The following is a 24,384-nucleotide window of genomic DNA, read 5'->3' as shown; positions in this document are numbered from 1 at the left end:
CTATGCCTATATAATTCTACTTATGTTAGCTTACCAAGCAAAAGAATATGTATGAAATTTCAATCTAACAAAATCATTCACTTTAATCTATTGTTAAGATGACCAAAGTATGAATTTGTTTTCCTAGTGCCTTTGGTTTTGAATGATTACAAAAACACTAGAGTAATTTTAGGCTTTGAGTCTCTGGTATTTTACTGATCATAGACTTCTCAAATGGCTCTAGAGTCAAAGGAAATCCTTTGCTGCCCATTATGAGTTCCAAATTTTTTTCATAAAAATTGTGAGCAATGTGAAGGCAAAATAAAAAGATTAAAAAGAGGTTGAGAGAGAAGGGAGTAACTATCAGTGGCATCATCTTTTATGTCATCATATGAGGAAAAAAATATTTACTACTTAGTTGGCTATACACAGGGCATTTGCAGATGTAAAAAAATCACAGATACCTCCCTGTTAGTGATTTAAAGTAGAATCCATGAAAGGAACAAGAAAGTTTCAATTAAACAATTCCACTGATGAATATGAATCCAGAGAGAATACCTAAATAATATAACCCCGTAGTCTGAATAAAAGTTTGAATCCTACCTTTTTTAAAATTACCTTTGCCATTAGCACAAAGATTCATAAAATCTGTTAAGTTACTGGGTTTCTCAGATGGTGCCACATTTCTATGCCCTGCTATCCTGGTAAAGTCAGCTATTACTACAGACAGACTTGTAGTATGTTTCTTATCCCAGCATCCTACTTGATAGTCTAGTTTGGTAGACTATAGCTAGTTGGTATTTCTCCTGTTGGGCACAGCTAAGTGGCACAGTAGACTGAGTATGAGAACTGGAGTCAGGAAGGCTTATCTTCCTGAGTTCAAATATGGCCTCAGACATTTACTAGCTTAGAGACCCTGGAAAAGTCACTTAACTCTGTTTACCTCTGTTTCCTCTTCTGTGAAACAAACAAACAAGCAAAAAAAAATAGAGAAAGAAACAGCATATTTTCTTTACCAAGAAAAGCCCAAAAGAGGTCATAAAGAGTTGGACATGACTGAAATGACTTAACAACAACAATTTCTCCTGCTTAGTCATAGCTTTAAAACAGTAAGAAACAGAAACAGCTAGAATGATGACTTGTTAGGAAGCTATTTGATTACATTTTTTTAAATTGAAGAACTATTTGAGGACTTTGTGTATTTTCCATGAATTTAAATATGATTTTGGTACTATGTATTCTGTAATCATGCAAAGAAATGCCCTGTTCTAATGGGAAAATGCAAGGGGACAGAATTAAGGTTAATTCTGGTTTCCTGCCTCTCATGCAATTAAATTTTTCCCTTTGCCATTGCTAATGTAATTTTTGCCCAGCATAATTGAGCATAAATTATGGGGCAAATATGGGATAAACTGATATGGAATATAGAACTGTAATGAAGTAAAATTAGTATGAAGTTATAATTACTATATTTGACATTTTCATAAGCTTACTAGCTGCCATTAGACTAATCAGATTTCTTAGAGCAAATACATTGATGTATTAGTATTGAGATTATGAATAATGAATTTCTAAAAACTATTCTTTTGTGGAACAATTGTAAAGATAACTATTTTGAGGAGGGAAAAATAACTAAATGAAAATAATTGCTCTCATTCTGGAAGCTAGTTTTGTTTCCATTTGTTTTTGTTGTTGTTTTTTACTCATTACTCATTGCACTGAAGGTTCAAGGGAATGACTTCAGATGTGAGGCATTAATCAATTTTGGGATCCTCCCTCCTCCATTTTGATTGTATGACCTATATGTTTCTAATATCAGATTTTCATCTATTTTATTTGAATTAGCAACAAAGTACAGTTTCAGGCAGAAAACAAGGGTTTCAATAAAAGGAAACTCTTAATTATTCTTTCTAATAAAATTCATTTAGTGTGTTTTCAGCGAAAGTATCTGCAACAAATAGAATATAAAATCATAAGTAGAAATAAGCTTACAGATTTCTATCATAAATTAGAACTATTTTAGTGTATCAATGGAAAGAGAACACTTTAGACAATAAAGATCTTAATTTCTCTTCTTTTTTTCCTGTACTTTTATCTGTTTCGTAATCTAAACATCTACTCTCCGTTTTTAAGAGTTCAGGCTTGTACTCTAGCCCACAAAAGGACAGGTAATTAATTTACCTAAGCCTCATATTCCTTATCTGGAAAATGAGAGATTGGATTAGAGGGTTGCAGAGGTTCCTTCTAGCTATAGAGCTATGATCCTATGAATGACATCTTTACCATTTCACTCTAACTGATATTTAGTGAATACAAGATCTCATTGTGTGTGTGTGTGTGTGTGTGTGTGTGTATATATATATATATATATATACGTATATATATATATATGTATGTATATATATGTTTATCTTTAATTTGTTGATTATGAAAAAGTATTCATTTGGTAAAAACATTTTTTAAAAGAAAGAAACATTACCTTAAAGGCTCTTTTACAATAAGATATCTCCCATACATGTATCAGTCTCATTCAGTAGCCCTTGGAAGATAGAACAATCCAAATGCTTCTATTGAATGGCCTAATAATAAACATTAGGTGAGGCATAAAACTGGGAGATATATAAATATATATTCTACAAATATATTTGCTACTGTGAGCATGGAGTTCAGGTTGAAAAGGGATGATTCTGTAGATCATGAGGTCCTCCAGTTTAAAGATGACATGTTGACTGCATCAAGAGCTCTATAGTAATTCAAAGGGGTTTGTCTTTTATATCTTCAGAGGAAAGACCAAATGGATGAAGAATGTCTATTGCGTAATTGCATTTGTATATCCTTGTAGAGCTTGTCTAACAGTCCTAATTTCTGGGATGGACAGTTATTGTTGATTCTTCATTTTTAAAGAGGACCAATGACATCAAAAAAGGATTTTTTGACTTGTGTATAAATTAGATTTAAGTGAAGCAAAGTTGTACAAAGTCATTAGCTTCACTCTTTCTTTTCCAAAGTTGAATCAAAGTCCAGTGGCAAGACAAAAGTCTGCCTGACTGGCAATGGCCCTGGTGTAGAGGATAACCTTGGCATCTTTGATGTCTGGCCAAAATTGAAGTACTCCACAGTGCCTGGTGTCAGTTGGCTTCATGGCCCTTGGATCAAACTGTTTCCATCTGCCCATTCTTCCAAGAGAAGTCTTCACGTGCTTGAGGAAGGCATCCCCCTAATTAGATGGACAGCAAGGAGAATTTGGAGTTTAATAGGAGAAGGAAATGAATTTTTCAATTTTGTGAAATTATATAGTTCTTTTAATGACCAAGGTTTTCTTGGAAAGAAAAGGTCCATCTTTTTATACTTAACTTTTACTGTTTTTGCGATATGACATGCAACTGTCACCAAAGAACTAAAAGAGGGCAATAGAGAAGACTATGTTAGATACAAGTAGACTATCTAGCATATAAGAAACGAGAAACCCAAAAGAAGAACAAAAGCAAAGGATCTCATGAAGGACATTTATAATAAAAAGAGGAGATAGTTTGGTCACATGGCAAGTGTCAGGATTAAAATGTAGCTCTTGTGCCTACTTATAGTATTTGGATAGAATTTGTTGGTATTGGTGATGAGGAAGGTTAGCCTCTTTTCAGCAGTGATGTTTCCCTTTAATAATGGCTGTAGGGACTGGGATGGACTGGGATGGATGTAGGTCTGGTCTGTCTCCATCAGAGTCTGTAGTGAAGTTATAGTTAAAGTAGTGCTGGTGATTTCTTTTCCCTAGCACATCCTGCTTTATCTAGACTAGCTTGCCTTCCTTTTATATATCAAAACAAAAAAGAACACATCAATGAATTAGTTATGAAACTAAAAAAACTAAAAGAGCAACAAATTTTTTTTTAAAACTAAGCACCAAATGAAAAATTCTGAAAATCAAAGAAGGTAATCAAAAACAAGAAATGGAGTAATAAAACTATGAGCTTTGTAAAATAAGAAATAAAATAAGGCATTAGCCAAGGTGAATCAAATTGGCAGTATGAAAAATTTACCAAAGAGAATTTACTAAAAATAAGAAGAAAACAAAGAGGAAAATTAGTAGTTATTTTGATCAATCATATGTCAATAAAATAGGTTAATTTTTTTAAATACATCGAAAACATTCAGATGAACAGAACAAGAAATAGAAATAATTCATCCTCAGAAACAGAAATTAAATTGGGCATAAATGGACTCTCAAAGAGAAAAAAACCTCAGATGACCGAAAGGATTTATAAGCAAATTCTAAAGAATATTTAGAGAACAATTGATTCCTAAATAATATAAATAGCTAAAAAGACAAAACAAGAAAAGACATCCTAAAGATTCCTTCACTGAAACAAATATGGTCTTCAACATATGAAACAAATGTGATATTCAAACCAGGGATAGACAAAAGAAAGAAAACTACACACCAATATAAATAAGCAACCATAGTGACATATCAAAAAGGTCACACCCTATGAACAAGTTGATTTATACTATAATACAAGGTTCATTCAGTATTAGAAAAACTGCAAAGAAGATCATATTTATAATAAAAACAAAAATCACATTTATAGAAAAGTCTTTGGGCCAAATAGAGCCCATTTCTGTTTTGTTTTTGTTTTTGTTTTTTTACACATTAACAAGCATAGTAATAAATGGCCTTTTGCTTAATATAGTAAATAGTAACTATGTGAAACCAAGAACTAGAATTATCTATAATGGAGAAGCACTGGAATATTTTCCATTAAGATCAGGGATAAAACAAACATTCACTATCACCACTCTCATATGATACAGGAGTAAAATTGCTAGCTACTGTAATAGTAACTGAAGGAATAAGCCTAGTTTTTTGTCTATACTCATAGAAAAAACATAAGAAACAAAATTATTGCTTTTTGCAAGTGCTATAATGAGATTGTAGAGAACAACTAAGTTACTAATAGTTTGTGTCAGTGTAATCAAAATGACAATATTACCTACATTAATCTATTTTCAGTGCCATACTACTCATAAACTCTGATTCTGTAAGACCCAGAGATGAAATGTGTTATCTAACTCCTAATACAAAGTTTTTTCTTTCAGTTTGGGAATTTGTAAAGGGCAGGATAGGGAAGGGAAGCCAACAATAGAATTACCAAAATTAAAAACTGACCCCCTTTCCCACAACAAAACAAAATGTTAAATAAAAATCAGTAGGAACCAGACAAGAAAGTTAGCTTTTAAAAATAATATATATATGTATATATATATATTGAGTTTATTGTATGTTTGAAAGGCAAGCTCCAAATTGTTCAGATTCTCTATTACATATATAATATCTCTTCTTTGTATATGGAAATGCTTATCTTTTCTGGCATCTGTTAAGTTCAGAATAAAATAATAAATGAAAATAAAGCAAAGAAAAAAAAGATCAATTGATTACCTGTCAGTTTCTACATATGGAGAAATAGTTTAGAAAGATAGAGGGGAGAAGGGCTATACAAAAATGGAAGATAGAAGAATGGGGAGAGGGAATGAAAGAATAAGGAGGAAAGAAGCAGTGAAAAGATATTGCAGTATAAACTTAAGTATAGAGCCTTAGAGATTTCAAAAAGGATCTGTCCCCCAATCCCCAAAAGACCCTTTCTTTGTGGATATACTTTTGTAATTTAGTTGATATTTCAGCACCTGAATATTCATATTTATGGCCAAATCCTTTTGTTTCATCCTCTGATGAAAATGGTGCCAAAGTGGTTTTTATTTTAATTATTAGATAAGGGTTCATTAGACATGAACTCATACTACATGATTTGCCTTCCTCTGGGTGATTCATTTCTGTAGGCAAACATTAATTAAGCACCTACTATGTGTGGAAAATATAAGTAAGGTAATGGGGTCACCAGGGATATTATAAATAAACTAAGTGGTTTGTGGGAACACACTCTGGGATTTATGAGACACTAGACCTGGACATGAAGACTTGAACAGCCAAAACGCTCCTAACTGTCAAAAGGGACTGTTGACCAACTGCCTTCCTGAGCCAGAGGCTTTGAGTCTCACATGCAAGGTAACAGGATATAACTGGTTTAATAATGAACAATTAAAAGGAGGGATAGGAATGTCTACTCTAAAACCTTAAACCTTAATGACAAAAACCCACAGGGAAAGGGAAGACTTATTCCTACACGAACTTAGTAATCTAAACTAACAGGGCCCAAGGAGCTGTAAATGGAGTCTCTGGGTGACTGCCTCAGACCTGGAACCTGCCAGGCTTGAGCAGCTCAGCTGGGGGCTTTGTGGCTTTGGGATTCTCACTGCAATCCACTGATGATCTCTGGATGCCAAGAGCCAAAGTTGTCTCAGGAACCAAGTAGTGAGGGAGTGCTTGAAACGCTGTCCACCAGATCTCAAACTTCTCCTTCTTCCTTTGGCACTGTAGATCTTGTCCTCTTTGCTAGATGCCACCACACAAGATCCCAGGGGAAATCAGGATACAGGATGTCTTTTTATTCTGAGTGCTCCCAGGGCTAACCAGTTTGTGTTAACCCCTAATGGAGTCCTTCCCAGAGCACAAGTCACTTCTTCCTGCTCCCTCATTCCATCCTGGAATTTCCAGCTCCAGCTCCTCCCTGCTATGTACTTAATACCTAATCAATAACTAATCTTATCTTCCTCACAACATATGTGAAAGGTAATATGGTAGGTACTGAGTGACAATGAACATTTTTCTCTCAAAGGACAAAAATTTGAGAAAACTGTAAAGCAGTTTGGCAGAAACTAGATCTAGGCAAACATTTCCAGTGGTATACCTAGATAAGGTAAAAATAGATACATAATTGTTGACATGAAGGGTAGTACCATAAATAAAGGGAACATGGAATGTTTTACCTGTCAGATTTATGGATATGGGAAGAAATTATGAACAAATGAGAAATAGACAGCATTACAAGTTGTAAAATGGATAATTTTGGTCATATGAAATTAAAAAAAATTTTTTTTAAACCCTTACCTTCCATTTTGGAGTCAATACTGTGTATTGGCTCCAAGGCAGAAGAGTGGTAAGGGCTAGGCAATGGGGGTCAAGTGACTTGCCCAGGGTCACACAGCTGGGAAGTGTCTGAGGCCAGATTTGAACCTAGGACCTCCTGTCTCTAGGCCTGGCTCTCAGTCCATTGAACTACCCAGCTGCCCCCTGGTCATATGAGATTTTTAAAGTTTTGCCCACTGTGTGGAGTGAAATTCTAGAGGGGCTTTCACTCCCAGGATCACTCTAATGAGCAGACAGGAGACCTGATGCTGGCAGAGTTCACGTGGCTTTATTCAGAGGTGTGGGGCAGGCATAGGGTGCAGAAAACTGTCTGAGCCTAGACAGCATCCTCACAAGGTGGCAAGAGTGAGGCAATACTACCTGGGCATAGGTAGTATCCTTACGGGGAGGAGGGAGGGAGGGAGGGAGGGAAAGAGAGAGACAGAGAGAGAGAGAGAGAGAGAGAGAGAGAGAGAGAGAGAGAGAGAGAGAGAGAGAGAGAGAGAAAGAAAAAGAGTCCATAGTCTGGGCTCTCAGAAGTTGGCACAGATGCTTAAGTTTATTCAGATTTTATAGGGATCCAAAACAATGCTATCTCCACTTTCCCATCATCCGTATCTTATTCTACCCTCCTTCTATCCTCCTTAATTCTTCCCAATGCTTCTGAGTTTCTTTTCTTTATTTTCCAACATTTCCAAGCATATGGGAATATTCCTTAGGTTAGCATTTTTTAGCCGAGTCAGGTCTTTAGGCCTGCCCAAGGATTTATCAGATTGCAACGATTCCGGCTGAAATACTCTTTGAAATATTTCTTGGGCTATAGCATAACAACATTGGGCTATAGCATTCAGGCTGAAACATTTCTTGGGACATGTAGTCAAGATTATAACTTGTAAATTTTGAGATTATCTCAAAGGAATTAGGTCACCCCTAAACTTCTTCCCACAGGAATAAAAAAGGGGGAACTCTTTAACCACATTTAAGAAGACTATCAAAGGCCTATACTAATGACTCTTCAAAAGAAGAGATTGATATCTCCTAGTAGAGGGCACCTAGCTTCACTATTTTTCTATAGGAAGTTGCTAATCTATGATTACTAATACTAATCAATGTATATTGGGGAATAATGCACAAATTTCATCCCACACACCCACCAAAGCAAATGCAGCCAAGATTAGAAGAAAAGCAGGAAAGGAATTGTGTGTGTGTGTGTGTGTGTGGGGGGGGATTTTACATCATTTCTCTGATAAAGGCCTTGTTTCTCAAATATATAGAAAACAGTGTCAAATGTGTAAGAATACAATACACTCCCCAATTGATAAATTGTCAAAGGATATGAACAGTTTTCTGACAAATCAAAGCTGTTTTTGACAAATCAAAAATGCTCAAAATCACCCTTGATTAGAGAAATACAAAAGAGGTCCCACCTCACAACTATTAGATTGGCAAATATGACAGAAAAGGAAAATGAAAAATGTTGAAGGGGATGTGGGAAAACTGGGACATTAGTGCACTGTTGGTGGAGTTGTAATCTGACCTAATCATTTTGGAGAACAATTTGGAACAATGCTCAAAAGGCTTTAAAACTGTGTGTATGTACCTTATGAGCCAGGAATACCACAATGACGTCTGTATATCAAATAGATTTTTTTTAAGGGAGTGGGGTGAGGTAGGAAAAGGTTTTATTTGTACAAAAATATTCTAGCAGTTCTTTTTGTGGTAGCAAAGAATTGGAAATTAAGGGGATGTTCATCAGTTGGGGGAATGGCTGAACAAGTGGTGTATGATTGTGATGGAATACTATTGTGATCAAAGAAATGATGTACAAAATGGTTTCAGAAAAACCTGTAAAGACTTATAGGAAGAACCAGGAGAACATTGTACACTGTAACAGCAATATTTCAAGGATGATCAGCTGTGGATGGCTTACATTGATCCAAGATATTTCCAAAGAACTTATGATGAAAAATACAAATGTTATTTACTTGTAGAGAAATAACTGATGGAGTCTAAATGAAGATTGAAGCATACTTTTTAAACTTTTCTTTAAAGTTCTTGTTTATTTCGGTTTGCACTTTCTTTTGCAACATGGCTAATATGGAAATGTTTTGCATAACTAAATATGTTTGCCTAGAAGGCAAATAGGTAGCTCAGTGGATAGATCACTGGAATTAGAGTCAGAAAGATCTAAATTCAAATCCGGCCTCAGACACTATCTTTGTAATCCTGGGTAAGTTACTTATTCTCTGTTTGCCTTTATCTCCTAGAGACTGAAATGGCAAACCATTCCAGTATCTTTGTCAAGAAAACTCCATGGAGTCCATGGGGTCACACTGAATCGGACAGGACAGAACAACAACATATGTATAATCTATATAAATTTTTTTTTGCCTCCTCAAAGAGAGGGAAGTAGAAGGAGGGAGGGAGAGAATATGTAGCTCAAATTTTTAAAATGTTAAAAATTTTTGTTTACATGTAATTGAGAAATAATAAAATACAAATTAAATGTTAAAAATAAAAGCAATTTCTCTTAGGTAGTTATCACTGTGCTGTGTCCAGTTCTATGCTTGGCATTGTGAGAAATATAAAAGAAATATGACTAGTTCTTGCTCTCAAGGAATTTATAGTCTAATTAGTGAGATGACTAAGATATACAAATAATTCATCAACAATAAAATGTTAAAAGTTATGTATTATTAATTATAAATACAATAGGATTTCAAAGAAGGCAGAGATTAGTGTGGCCTAGAGTATATAGGAAAAACTTAGTGGAGGAAGTCAAGGTCTTAGATTACTGCTTTCTGATTTAGAATGATTTTTTAAAAAGATTCATCAGGTAGCTTTAAACATTTTTGTTTTACTAAGAAAATTAGGAATTTATTTTAGGCTATCTAATGAGTGAAAAGTTGTTTTTTTTTTCACAAAAAGTGCTTTTAAATATTATCTGATTACATTTTTTAAAATTACACTCATCTCCATAAATTGAAGATGATAATGATTATATTCTGAATGAAATAGGCTATTTGGCTAAGGTAAATAATGAAAAATCTTAAAATTTTTATTTTTAGTGATTCTTGCAAAATTGCCTCCTTTAACTGGTTGAGTTGGAACACTGAATAAGTGATTGTGTGGTTTAACAGGGACTCTTTGTCACTTATTTATAGTTGCTAGTCAAGCTTTATCAAAAATGAATGTAGCTTCAGGATAATTTATTGATAGACAGGTTTATAGATCTACTTTGTTTGTTCTGCAGGATTTTCTTCATATGCTGCTGGAAGATATCTCAGAAGAAGAACGGTGAGTGGAAATGAAGGTGGGCATAGGAACAGCTAGAATTGACTTTTTAACAAATTCTTTCAGCAAAGTCACTCATCTTCCATCCTTTGACTTATGACCACATGTAGCAAAAACACTGGACAATACTATATAGCTATGAATTCTAGAACAGCACACTTTCAGAATAATTAAAATGATAAGTAGTGTAATGGGCTATACAAAGACAGGCTGAAATCTCTTACTAAGAATGACTTAAGTGCTAGAGACTGCATGAAAGATATCATTAAAGATCATTATGACTAGAAAAGGAGGTAGGACAATCATTTAGTTAAAAAAGAGAGATAAAAGTTGAATATGAAGTCATGTATATTGGTACCTCTAAGACATGAAAAAGAACAAGAAGGTATCAGCTATGTTGTTTAGAACATGTGTGAAAGTTTAATGAACAAGAATCACACAGAGCAAAAAAGTGGAAGAATTAGTAGGGTAATACTGCTTTGGTGTTTTATATCTAATTCATTTGTTTCATATGGAAGGATTTTCATCAGAATTTTATAAATATTTCATAAAGAAGGAATCTTATATTTACTATTTTGCACATGAGGAAAGTGAAGGAATAGGAACAGTTCCCTCAGCAGATTCTGGAGTCCAGAAGACCCCAGTTCAAGTTTAGCCTCAGACATTTAATAGCTTTATGACCTCAGGCAAGTCACCTAATCACTGTCTGCCTCAATTTCCTCAATTGTAAAATGAAGATAATATCACCTATCTCCCAGGGTAGTTGTGAGGATTAAATGAGATAATTTTTACAAAGCACTCAGCACAATGCTTCCTTCCTCCCTCCCTCCCTCCCTCCCCCTCACTTCCGGAAATTCCTTCCTATATTTGTAGAAACTCTCTCTCTTACTTCTCCCTAAATCTTGTTGAAATATTTTCTTGTTTTAAATTTCCTATTTCAAGAGAGAAATTGTGCATTTTCTGTTGTCAAGCACTGTATTACTCATTTTTTAACCAGTACTAAAGCTATCTTTTCAGAGAAGTTGCTCTGTCTGATACGGTAGTTTCCTCGTAAACTGACCCCCAAATAAAATTACTTTTATGCAAAAAAATTAAACAATAATAATGAATAATAGAGTGAGAGTCAAAGAGTATAGGGGACCACTTACACTACATGCCTCCCTCCCTATTCAGTGATAAAAATCCATTTGTTATTACATTTACCTCCCCTTTGCACTCACTTCAACTCAAGGATTGAAAAGACTGCAAAAATTTGTTTTTACGTTTAAGAAGGAAAAACTTAAGTTCCCTTGTGTCCAAGTGAAATTATATTATACATAGAAATCAAGATATGCAGTATTCAATAAACTTTTTGGGGAAAAGATAATGCCTTGATAATTTTTATTCTGGTAACTAGTTGAAGTGAAACTTTTGGGTTTCTTGTAGCTGACTATGTAGGAATGAAAACTGCTACAAGAAACTGCCACAATTCTTGAACTATAAGGATCATTAAGTAGAAAGAAGGGTGCTTTTCTCTGTACCGTATTTTTTCCTGCTAAAGAGCTTTTTAAGAATAAAGTGCACTCTTGAAAACTGCAAAATTATTGCTATGAATGCCTACCACCTAGTTTAAGTGCTCTCAGTGAGAAGGTGTTATTTATTAAGTGAGATATTTCATTTCCCCAATCAAAATCAGCACTGCATTTCAAACAACAGGCAATTTAAACCTGCTCCTCAGATAACTTAACGAAGTTCTAACCCAAAACCTAATTGCCTCCTCTATTATTTAGAAACAGAAAGTCAATGGAAATCTCAGAAATGATGCCTATCTAAAGAAAAAGAAAGATTTTTATGTACTCTAAAAGTACAAACTCCTGGATAGGGATTCTTAACTTGGAGACCATGAACTTGTTTTTCAATAAATAACTTTAAATATAACTGGTTTCCTATATATTTTATTTTATGCATTTAAAAACATGATGCTGAATTTATCTATTTATTCTCAATCACTAAATCCTTTTCATCATTCACTTTGTCCTTCTCCTGAGCAAAAACATAGGTAGCCTTTTGTTTCAGTTCAAAAAACTTCCTCACCTGGGGAACAGCATTTTCCACAAATATACGCTTAACATGCTCTATGGTGTATCTTCCAGGACATTTAGGCCCAAGTAAATTTCAGCAGCTTCGATGATTCAATCTAAAAATGTAGCTAGTGTCTCCTGATTGGTCTGCTTTACTTTCTCAAACTTAGACCAAGCTTTAGGGTGCCTCGAATTTTTCTCCATAACCTTGATTAGTGATGTCCTTGCCTGCTTGAGCATCTTGTAAATAGGAATTGAATTTAGACCCAGCTCCTCCCAGGCTACCAGCCATGGTGTCATCCCTTTAGTATTTTTGGTTTCTTCCACAAACTTATTTCTATCATGATTAGACAATCAATATCTCTCCTAGGACAAACCAACAGTCCTCAAAATCAGACGGTCATGCACCTTAATAAATGCCCAAAAGATCTTAACAAATTTCCTAGGATCATCGTGAAAGTTTGGGATTTTCCTCTTTAAGCTCTCTACATCCTCTGATCTAAATCTTGTATGTTGCCTCATGTGAAATATACCATTCTCGCAAATGATAGTCAAATCGCGAAGCAGAAAAAGATTAACTGGTTTGTCCCCCTTATTTAATGCCTTTTGTCCCAATTCTGCCTTAGAAAGTTCAGATTTAACACCTTTACCATGTTTATCATCACTATCAGGAGCTCAACCACAAGCACCACCAGTTTGCATATACATCTCCAAATTTTCTATTTTAACTTGCATTAACTTTAACAATTGCTTCATCTCTGAATCTCTAAAACACTAGGTAACCACAATCTTACAACAATAATTAACACGGAAAAATATCCATCTTATTTTGTATATGATGTAACCAGTTAAAACAATAATAGGTGTGTGTGCTATAATATCCAGAATAGTTAGTAAGAACAGGTTGGGCTACCTCAAAATTCAATATAACTCTGCAATATCTGGGTATGATCTCAAACCAAGTATGGGATAAACAATATCCCTTGCCATAATCCCAATAGCAAATAATCAATACAGTCTTCAATTACCATTTTCCCAAACATTGACACAATAGACCAGCGGTACAGCAATACAGTTGTGTAATTAGGTATCCTTAGACTTCACCAAGCTGCCATAGAGGTCCATCACTCAAACATACATACTCCACCCCACCCCCTCTCTGTCTCACACACACACACACACACACACACAAGAATCCTTGATGAAGTAGAAACATTTTCACTGTTAATAACTACTTGTAATAGTTCAATGGGGATATAATTGGGGATGTAGACTCTAAACAATCACCCTAATGCAAATACTAATAATATGGATATGTCTTAATTAATGACTCATGTAAAACCCAGAGGAATTGCTTGTTGGCAATGGAAGGAGAGTGGGAGGAGGGGAGGGAAAGAACATGATTCATGTATCCATGGAAAAATATTCTTAATTAATTAGTTTAACTTAAAAAAGATAAAAAAATAACTACTTGTAAGATAACAAAGAAGGGGAGGAAGTATCAGAATAGTTCAATGACATTGGGATTATATTATGATCATCCATGTTAGCTGCTTTTTGCCTAAAGAGTGATAGCAGATACCCATTATTTCTCAGAGTTCTTTTGCACAGTCCTAATTGTTAGGAAGTTTTCCAAATATAGCACTGGAATCTCCCTTTCTTGTATCTGCTACACACTGTTCCTACTTGTGACCTCAAAGGCCAAGCAGAACAATAATGATTCTACACATGGTGAACCTTTCTAAGTTTGAGGATAACTGTTACATGTTACAGGTAGAGAGGCAGCTAGATGGCATGCTTGAGTCTAGAAGACCTGAGTTCAAATGTGACCTCACATCCATAAAAGCTGTGTAACCGTGGCAGATTACTTAACCTCTTGTTACCTCAGTTTCTTCAGTGTAAAATAGTTATAATAAAAACATTTTACAATAATTCCTAGGATTGTTGTGAGGGCCAAATAAGATAATATTTGTAAAGTACCTGGCACAATGCTTGTAATAGTAGGTGCTTAATAAATGCTCATTCCCTTCCTTCACAAGACTTCTCTCCTCCAAGATAAACATTCCTATCCTCATATGTGGCTTGCTTTCCAGCCTACTTTACCTAAATATTGCATCTTCTTCCATCTTCCTGTGAATAAACTCTTATTTGTTAATGTCCCCAAAATGTTGAATCTAGAGCTGAATGCACTACTTTAGTTAAAGTCTGATCCAGTCAGGATATAAAAGCACTGTAACCTCCCTCAGTCTGGAGCCAAATGGCTAGTAGCAAAACTTTGCATTTTAAATGTTAAAAGGAGAAAACTTTGACATAGTAAGAATTTACCTTTCTTCCTCCTAATCCAAAGTTGAATCTGTCCTTTATTTTTTAATATGTTTTGGATTGACAAATACATTAAAGCATTCTTTGTGTAGAAGATAAAGTCAACATACAAACTGATAACTGAGATTTTTCAGTAACTGTTTCAATCATAGGTAATCCAAATTTGGCTTCTTAGAGGGAAGTTTGTGTTCTCTCTAAACACTGCGTTCTCTCTTAACCCTAACTAAACATTCCCTCCCTCTTCATATTCCAATCCCTAGCAGAATATTTCTCTCCTCAAAATTTCCTAAAGTACATTCTCAGAGTCTGTTTTGCCCCTATAACATCCTATATGATATACTTACAAATTGCATTCACCTGTTCTCTTGTAGGGGCCGTTAAGTGGTGCAGTGGATAGAATGTCAGGAAGATCTCATCTTCTTGAGTTCAGATCTAGCCCCAGATATTTACTAGATGTGTGACCCTGGGCAATTCACTTAAATCTGTTTGCCTTCGTTTCCTCATCTGTAAAATGAGTTGGAGAAGGAAATGGCAACCACTTCAGTATCTCTGCCAAGAAAACCCCAAATGTAGTCACAGAGTCTGAAAAAAGACTGAACAACAACAACTTCTATTGTTAAGCTTACAGAGGGCAAGAGTTGTGCCGTTTTGCACATTGTAATTTAATAACCTTAGTATCATTAATGCTTTGTTCATAGTCAGGAGTTAATAAGTAGTTTGGTTGAATTATTAGAGTTATGCCACAGTAGATAAGAATATCAGAATATGCTGCAGTAGACAGGAAGAAGACGAATGAGAAGATGTAATTATCACATAAGAGTTAAATGGTGGCAGGTTTTTTTCTGTATATTGAGCTTAATTCAAATCCTTTTTACTTAAAAAATCTCCAATGGAATTCTAGTTTCAGTAATAACGAATAGTTTTCTTAATGCAGGTGGCAAAAATAATATTAAAACAAGACAGGCTAATTCATCTCCCTGGAACTAACACAAACAGCTTATTCAGATAAATTGTTTTGTTTCTAGTTTTCCATTTCACCCTCTTAATGTTGAAGGAAATTACATTTCATGAGAAGACTAATATGGGCTTCAGTTATGTCTTAGCCTTTAAAAATAAAAAGATAGCTTTTTCTGGGTTCCTTTACTCTTCTGGAATGTCCAAAGGCAGGACTTCAGATTTATAATGGCGAGTTTTCCAAGTTGGTATGTGGTTTATTTGTTTGCCTGATGCCAAACTCATATCAGGTGTGATGAACAGTAGTGAGACAAAGAACAACACTTTACCTGTGAGAGTTTGTTTTTTATTTCATACCTCTCCCAGATCTGATTCTTGAACAAATAATAGGATAGGTCCATTGCATCCCAGAAACTGTTGCCAAAAAAGTACAAAAGTGGGCATGTTTTATTTCTCCAGTGGCACCTAAGTCTATTTTTCTATTATGATTGTTAATTTAGGAGGCAATAGGACATAGGACTTGGAATCAGAAGACTTGAGTTTGAACCCAGGGTCAAACACTTAGTATTGATGTGAGCTAATCAAGCCATTTTACTTTTCTGAGGCCCACTTATCTTATTTGCATAATAGTACTAATACTTTTTGCACAAAACAGGGTTAGTATAAATAAAAGACTTTATAAGCCTTAAAGTACTATACAAGAAAGTTATTATTTTTTCCAAGGAAAAACTGTCAGACTTTAAAGACCCAAATACAACAATTTCTACTGAGATAACAAAGTTTCTTTTCAGTATGGGGTGGTTTTCTTTTTCATTCTTAACAACTATAGTCCTTTTTTGGCAAAGATATTTATAGGAAGTATAGTTTTTCCATAGCTAGATGAAAGGATTTAAGGATAATGGTGGAATTTTGGACCTAAGGGGGCTAGTGATTACCTGATTGCAAGTGAAGAGTGCAATTGCGCAGGACTGAATAAAATCATGAGCAGTTTGAACTTAATGAGTGATCTACCTCCGCAGAATTTGTTGTGAAATTAGGACTAGTGGATTAATAAATCCATCCCCTTCCCCTCCTTTCCCCTCTGCCTCATAGCTACTTGACAGACTAGAATTCTTTATCCTCAGTAGTTTCTTTCTCTCTTTAAAATCTTGCTTATTTCAGAAAGTTGGGGTGGGGAATTTGCAATAATTATCTTAGGTAAAGGCCTCATTTTTTTTTTCTGAAACCCTTCCCTTCTACCTTAGAATCAATACTAGGCATTGGATCCAAGTCAGAAGAAGGGTAAGAACTAGGCAGTGGAAGTTGTGATTTGTCTAGGGTCACACAGCTAAGAAGTGTTTGAGGCCAGATTTGAGCCTAAGACCTCCTGTCTCTAGGCCTGGCTCTCCATTGAGCTACCCAGCTGCCCCCCTCATTTCTTAAATATATAGGAAACTGAATCAAATGTATAATATATGTATTATACATATACATATAATACAACTCATTTCTCAATTGATCAGTTTTCAAAGGATATGTATAGGCAGTGTTCAGTTGAAGAAATCAAAGCTATCTAGTCATGTGAAAAATTGCTTTAAAAATCACTATTAATAGGAGAAGTGTGATTAAAACAACTCTGAGATACCACCTCACACCCACTTGATTGGCTAACATGATAGAAAAGGAAAATGTGGGAAAATTGGGACATTAACACACTGTTGTTAGAGTTGTAAACTGATCTAACCATTCTAGAGATCGGTTTGGAATTATTCCCAAAGGCTCAAATGAAAACTATCTTTAGTCATAATGAAAAAAGTGCTTCAAATCTTTATTAATTAGAAAAGTGCAAATTATAACAATTCTAAGGTACCATCTCACACCTATCAGATTGGCTAATATAACCAAAAAAAAAAAAGGAAATGATAACTGTTGAAAGGGACATGGGAAAATTGGGATACTTTTTACACTGTTGGTGGAGCTATGAATTGATACAATTACCCTGGAGAGCAATTGTGAACCATTCCTTGAAGGCTATAAAACTGCATACTCTTTGACCCAGCAATATCACTACTGGGTCTGTATTCCCAATATATCAGAGAGAGAGAGAGAGAGAGAGAGAGAGAGAGAAAGAAGAGAAGAGAAGAGAAGAGAAGAGAAGAGAAGAGAAGAGAAGAGAAGAGAAGAGAAGAGAAGAGAAGAGAGAAGAGAGACTCCTTTATATACAAAAATCTTTTTAGTAGTTCTTTTTTGGGTGGCAACAAATTAGAATTTGAGGGAATGTCCATCAGTTGGGGAATGACTGAACTAGTTGTGGTATATGAATGTTTTGGAATGTTGTTTGTCCTTCATTTTCAAAGAAGGCCATTTATATCACACATTGACTCATACTTAAATTGGATTTAAGTGAGGCAGAGTTGTACAAAGTAATGAGCCTCACTTTCTTCCAATCATAGAAGTCCAGTGGTAAGGGGGCAGCTAGGTGGCTCGGTGGATTGAGAGCCAGGCTCAGAGTCAGGAAGTCCTGGGTTCAAATCTGGCCAGAGTCACTTCCTAGTTGTGTGACCCTGGGCAAGTCACTTGACCCCCATTGCCTAGCCCTTACCACTCTTCTGTCTTAGAACCAATTGGTTTTAAGACAGAAAGTAAGGGTTTTAAAAAGAAGTCCAGTGGTAAGATAAAAGTCAGGACAACTGGTGATGTCCCTGGATATAGCAAATGACCTTGGTGTCTTTGTTTTCTGACCAAGATCTAAGTACTCTTCAATGCTCTTTAGTGCCATCTTCATGGCCATTGAACAAATTGTTTTCATCTGTTCATTCCACCAGGGGAAGTCTTTATATATTTGGAGAAGACATCCCCCTAAGTCACTGACAGGGTTAAGGCCTGTCAGTGTGATACAGCTCCAGCTTCTTGGAGCCACTGGCGAGAGTTGGGTGAAAGGTAGATATCAAATGTAAAGGTTAAAATTAATGGTTGGACAATGCTTATATGAAAGTATGTGGTTGCCAGTATTTATTATATCTTTAGTCAGAAATGTATTTACAAATATTTACATATAGAGAAGAAACAGTAAAGAAGAGAAACGTGAGGGGGATAGAGAAGTTATCTATCCTATCAACCTAAATGTTTTGCTCTGGGTCTGTTTAATTCAGACAGAGATTAATTAGCTCTCAACCAGGACGGCTGGCCTCCTCCAAGATGGAAGCTAGTCTCTCCAGAAGCTAGGAAAGGGGTCAGCCTTTTGCTCACCCAATGAAGTAATCCAAGAGTCAGAGTCCAAATAGAAGCTGAGCTCCACCCACGATCAAAGCCATACTCATCAGCGAAACTCCCTTGAAGACTATTTAAAACTATCTCCAGAAAAAAAATCTTTTCAGACTATCTTCTCAAAGACAATCTGCCCTGAAGGAGTTCAGGGCTTGTTTTTTATGGTGACTTTCTTGTCCCTTCCCCTCTTCACAGGGGCCAATAATAGTTTCCAAATTGTCTAGCACTGCCGAGGGGGCAGTGTCTGCAGGATTGACTTTCCACCTTCTGAAGGTTATGTTCTCATAAAAAAGATTCACAGATTCTCAACTGATTGAATTTCTAAGGGTGTGAATTCTCTAAATACCTTGTTAGCTTCTCACCTAGTACTAAGTAGGGTGTTTAATCTTTTGTTGATTCAGTTCAAAAGTAGACAAGGGGGAGTTAATCCTGTCTTCAGTCTAGTAAGGTACTAAGTAGGAATACTTAAGTTAGTGTTAACTCAGGATAGATAAGAGTAAAGAATTCTCTTTCATAGAAAGGAGAATGAACATCCCTGAAAAATGTCCCAGTAAGTCCTCACAGCAGAGATGCTAGTCCTCCCTGCACATCCCATATACCTTCGATTATAATGGAATACAGTGATCCAAGACAATTCCAAAGGACTCATGATGAAAGATTCTATCCATTTCCAGATGGAGTCCAAATATAGATCAAAGCATACTCTTTTTTCATTTTGTTTTCTTTGTGGGGTTTTTAGATATGTATTTTTCCACAACATGACTAATAGGGAAATATGTTTTGTATGACAACACATATAAAACCTATATCAAATTGCTTACTATCTCAAGGAGGGGAAAGGAGAAGGAAAGGGAGAGAATTTGGAGCTCAAAATTTTTTTTAAATGTTAAAAATTGTTTTTACATGTAATAGGGGGAAAATAAAATATTGAAAAAATATATTTGCTTATTTGCTATCTTTACTTTAATGATTTTTTTCTACTTATAAAGATAAGCTGATTTTTGTTGGAGCTATTATTTTCTATAAATGAGTACACCACATTATGGAGGACAAAGGATACCTTGGACCAGTAGTGCTAATTCTAAACCTAGACTGAAATACTCTTTTAGGTGACACAAAGAGGAGCTTTGAGATCAAGATCTATTATGTGGAGCTTTCTGCCCCTAATTCTTCGTCGGACTTCCTGCTAGTAAGTTGTTCTGGCTTTTCAAGACTCTATCTTTCCCCAAGAAAGAAGAATTAAGAAGAAATCATCAATGACTTATGAGCTTCAAACAGCCAGAAATCCCAGATGGCTGCTTGAAGAGTGGCAGAGCAGCACAGTTCTCACACATGTATTATAGCAAAGATCTAAAATGAGAGCACCAAATTGACCAGTGATTAAGAAATCTTAACAAGAAAAGAACATTTATTCAGGCCAGGACTATATATAAAGGCATCCAGAAGAAAAATACCCCACCAGAAAACTGAACACTGGCACAGATAAACCATCCAAAAGTCTGTTAATGGGAAAAAAAGATTCTCTAGGGCAGGAGTATGCTGGATCAAGCTTAAACGGGCTCACAAGAGACAATTTTTTTTTGTTTTATCTATTTTTTTTCAAACATTTATTAATATTCATTTTTAACATGGTTACATGATTCATGCTCCTCCTTTCCCCTTCGCCCCTCGCACTCCCCTCACCCATGGCCAATGCACATTTCCACTAGTTTTGTCATGTGTCCTTGATCAAGACCAATTTCCAAATTGTTGGTAGTTGCATTGGTGTGGTAGTTTTGAGTCCACACCCTGAATCATGTCCACCCCGACCCATGCATTCAAGCAGTTGTTTTTCTTATATGTTTCCTCTCCTGCAGTCCTTCCTCTGAATGTGGGTAGCATTCTTTACCATAAATCCCTCAGAACTGCCCTGGGTCATTGTATTGCTGCTGGTACAGAGGTCCATTACATTCAAATTTACCACAGTATATCAGTCTCTGTGTACAATGTTCTTCTGGCTCTGCTCTTTTCGCTCTGCATCTGTTCCCAGAGGTCTCTCCAGTTCGCCTGGAACTCCTCCAGTTTATTATTCCTTTTAGCACAATAGTATTCCATCACCTGCATATACCACAGTTTGTTCAGCCATTCCCCAATTGAAGGACATACCCTCCTTTTCCAATTTGTTGCCACCACAAAAAGCGCAGCTATAAATATTTTCGTACAAGTCTGTTTATCTATGATCTCACAAGAGACAATTTTTGCACACATTTTCCCTCCCCAGAGAGCTGATTATGAAACATATACCTGAAAGCTTACATTACTTTGTACTCCAGGGACAGAAAGACTTTAATGGCCAGAAAAGGAAGCTCCTGTGTGGTCAGAAATTGTGAAGCGAAAATTAAATTTTCTTAGTTTATTTTTGTAATCAATCAGCAAACTTGAATTTAATCAAATCAAGAACTCAAAGTACCTCTGTTTAGTCAGGAGGTCCTGGGTTCAAATTTGGCCTCAAATGCTCCCTAGGTTTGTGGCCAGGGGAAAATCACTTAACTCCAACTGCCTATCCCTTACTGCTCTTCTGCCTTAGAACTGCTACTTAACTTTGATTCTAAGACAGAATGTAAGGGTCTTGAAAAAAAAGTCTGGAAAATAGGAACAGGGCTGGTTATGAAGGCCTTTGAACAGCAAACAAAAGGTTCTAGATTTAATCCAGGATAAGGACCCCTAGATTTTATTGAATAGGAAGGAAGGGAAGATGGTATGATTAGATCTGTAGTTTAGGAAGATCAAGTTGACAGGAGAATTTTTTGGGGGGTAAAAGAACAAGTCATATTTGTAGGGATTTGTCAAATTTAGAGTAACAAATTTTTTTTCAAAATGTCATGCTTGTTGCTACAGTTTGAGAAATGTAACTTTTTTTTTAATTACGTGAAATCAAGTCCTATAATTATAGACTCATAGAATTGGAAAGGGTGTTAGAGATTCCCCTCTGCAGTCTTTTATCCCCTGTAAGAATTATTTCTCAGTCAAGGGTTTATATATTTTAAGTATTTCTACTTCAAAGAACTCACCATCTGATGAGACAATCAGTTACATTTTTAGATCTCCCAAACTTTAGAAAATTTGTCATTATATGAAGCAGCTAGATGAGCTCATATATTATATGGGCACAGTGGCTAAAACTTAGAGGGCCTGGAGTCAGGAAGATCTGACTTCATATATGGCCTCAGAAACTTACTGTGTAACCCTAGGCAAGTCATTTAACCACTGTCTGCCTCAGATTCCTCAACTCTAAAGTTGGAATAATAACAGCATCTAATTCCGGAATTATTGTGAGAGTACTAACTGTATAAATGCCTTTTCCCTCCTCTAACCCAGGCCCATACTGAACTGAGTCTCAAAGTAATAAAAATAAATATGACTAAAAAAGCAACTGAAATATTGTTTAAAGAATGACTTGTAAGACTCCAGCAAGTGATCATGAGGGTTATTCATTATGCTCAGGTGGGATTTATACCAGGAATGCAAGGATGGTTCAATAGTAGGAAAACCATTCACATAATTGACCATATCAACAAGCAAACCAACAAAAATCACATGATTATCTCAAAAGATGCTGAAAAGCCCTTGACAAAATACAATACCTATTGCTACTGAAAACACTAGAAAGTATAGGAATAGAAGGACCTTTCCTAAAAATAATAAACAGTATAAATTATATCCTAAACCATCAACACGCATCATCTGAAAAGGGGATGAATTAGAAGCATTCCCAATAAGATAAAGAATGAAACTAGGATGCCCATTATAACCTCTATTATTTAACATTGTACTAGAAACACTAGCATATTAGAAGGCTTCTAATTTATCCCCATTGCATATGATGCTTGTTGATGGTTTTAGGTATATACTATTAATTATTTTTAGGAAGGGTCCTTCTATTCCTATACTTTTCAATGTTTTCAATAGGAATGGATGCTGTATTTTGTCAAAGGCTTTTTCAGCATCTATTGAGATAAGCACATGATTTTTGTTTGTTAGACTGTTGATATGGTCAATTATGTGCATAGTTTTCCTAATGTTGAACCATCCTTGCATTCCTGGTCTACATACAACCTGATCATGGTGGATGATCTTCTTAATTACTTGCTGGAGTCTCTTTGCTAGTATTCTATTTAAGATTTTTGCATCTATGTTCATTAGGGAGATTGGTCTGTAGTTTTCTTTCTCTGTTTTTGATCTTCCTGGCTTTGGAATCAGTACCATATTTGTGTCATAAAAGGAATTTGGTAGGACTCCTTCTTTGCTTATCATATCAAATAATTTGTATAGTATTGGGATTAGTTGCTCTTTAAATGTCTGATAGAATTCACTTGTGAATCCATCAGGTCCTGGTGATTTTTTCTTAGGGAGTTCTTTGAAGGCTTGTTCAATTTCTATTACTGATATGGGATTATTTAGGTATTCTATTTCTTCTGCTGTTAATCTAGGCAATTTATATTTTTGTAGATATTCATCCATATGTCCTAATTTGTTATATTTGTTGCCATATAATTGGGCAAAATAGTTTTTAATGATTGCCTTAATTTCCCCTTCATTAGAGGTGAGGTCTCCCTTTTCATCTTTGATACTGTCAATTTGGTTTTCTTCTTTCCTTTTTCTTATTAGATTTACCAGTACGTTGTCTATTTTATCTGTTTTTTCAAAATACCAGCTTCTAGTCTTATTTATTAATTCAGTAGTTTTTTTGCTTTCGATTTTATTAATTTCTCCCTTAATTTTTAGTATTTCTAATTTAGTTTTCATCTGAGGGTTTTTAATTTCCTCACTTTCTAATTTTTTGAGTTGCATACCCAATTCATTAATCTCTGCCCTCCTTAATTTGTTAATATATGCATTCAAGGATATAAATTTCCCCCTGAGTACTGCCTTGGCTGCATCCCACAGAGTTTGGTAGGATATCTCATCATTTTCATTCTCTTCAATGAAATTGTTGATTGTTTATATGATTTCTTTTTTGACAAATTGGTTTTGGAGAATCATATTGTTTAATTTCCACTTGGTTTTTTTTAATTAAAACATTTATTAATAATCATTTTTAACATGGTTACATGATTCATGCTCCTACTTTCCCCTTCATCCCCCACAATCCCCCACCCATGGCCGACGCACATTTCCACTGGCTTTGTCATGTGTCCTTGATCAAGACCTATTTCCAAATTGTTGGTGGTTGCATTGGTATGGTAGTTTCGAGTCCACATCCCCAATCATGTCCACCCCAACCCATGTGTTCAAGCAGTTGCTTTTCTTCTGTGTTTCCACTCCTACAGTTCTTCCTCTGAATGTGGGTAGTGTTCTTTACCATAAGTCCCTCAGAATTGTCCTGGGTCATTGCATTGCTGCTAGTACAGAAGTCCATTAAATTCGATTTTACCACAGTGTATCAGTCTCTGTGTACAATGTTCTTCTGGCTCTGCTCCTTTCACTCTCCATCAATTCCTGGAGGTCTTTCCAGTTCACATGGAATTCCTCCAG

At 35.5% G+C, this 24,384-nt stretch overlaps 1 protein-coding gene across 1 annotated transcript in view; it reads left to right on the top strand.

The window, feature by feature from the left end:
* Positions 1-24,384, top strand: part of LOC123235266 (aminopeptidase O (putative)) — a 594,443-nt gene that overhangs the window by 349,246 nt on the left and 220,813 nt on the right. The window contains exon 9 of the mRNA XM_044661380.1: positions 10,248-10,291. Within this exon, the coding sequence (XP_044517315.1) occupies positions 10,248-10,291 (44 nt within the window). The remainder of the gene's footprint in view (positions 1-10,247; positions 10,292-24,384) is intronic.

The sequence above is a fragment of the Gracilinanus agilis genome, chromosome 1, assembly GCF_016433145.1.
Source record: "Gracilinanus agilis isolate LMUSP501 chromosome 1, AgileGrace, whole genome shotgun sequence".
NCBI lineage: Eukaryota > Metazoa > Chordata > Mammalia > Didelphimorphia > Didelphidae > Gracilinanus > Gracilinanus agilis.
This window is presented reverse-complemented; position numbering and strand designations above follow the sequence as displayed.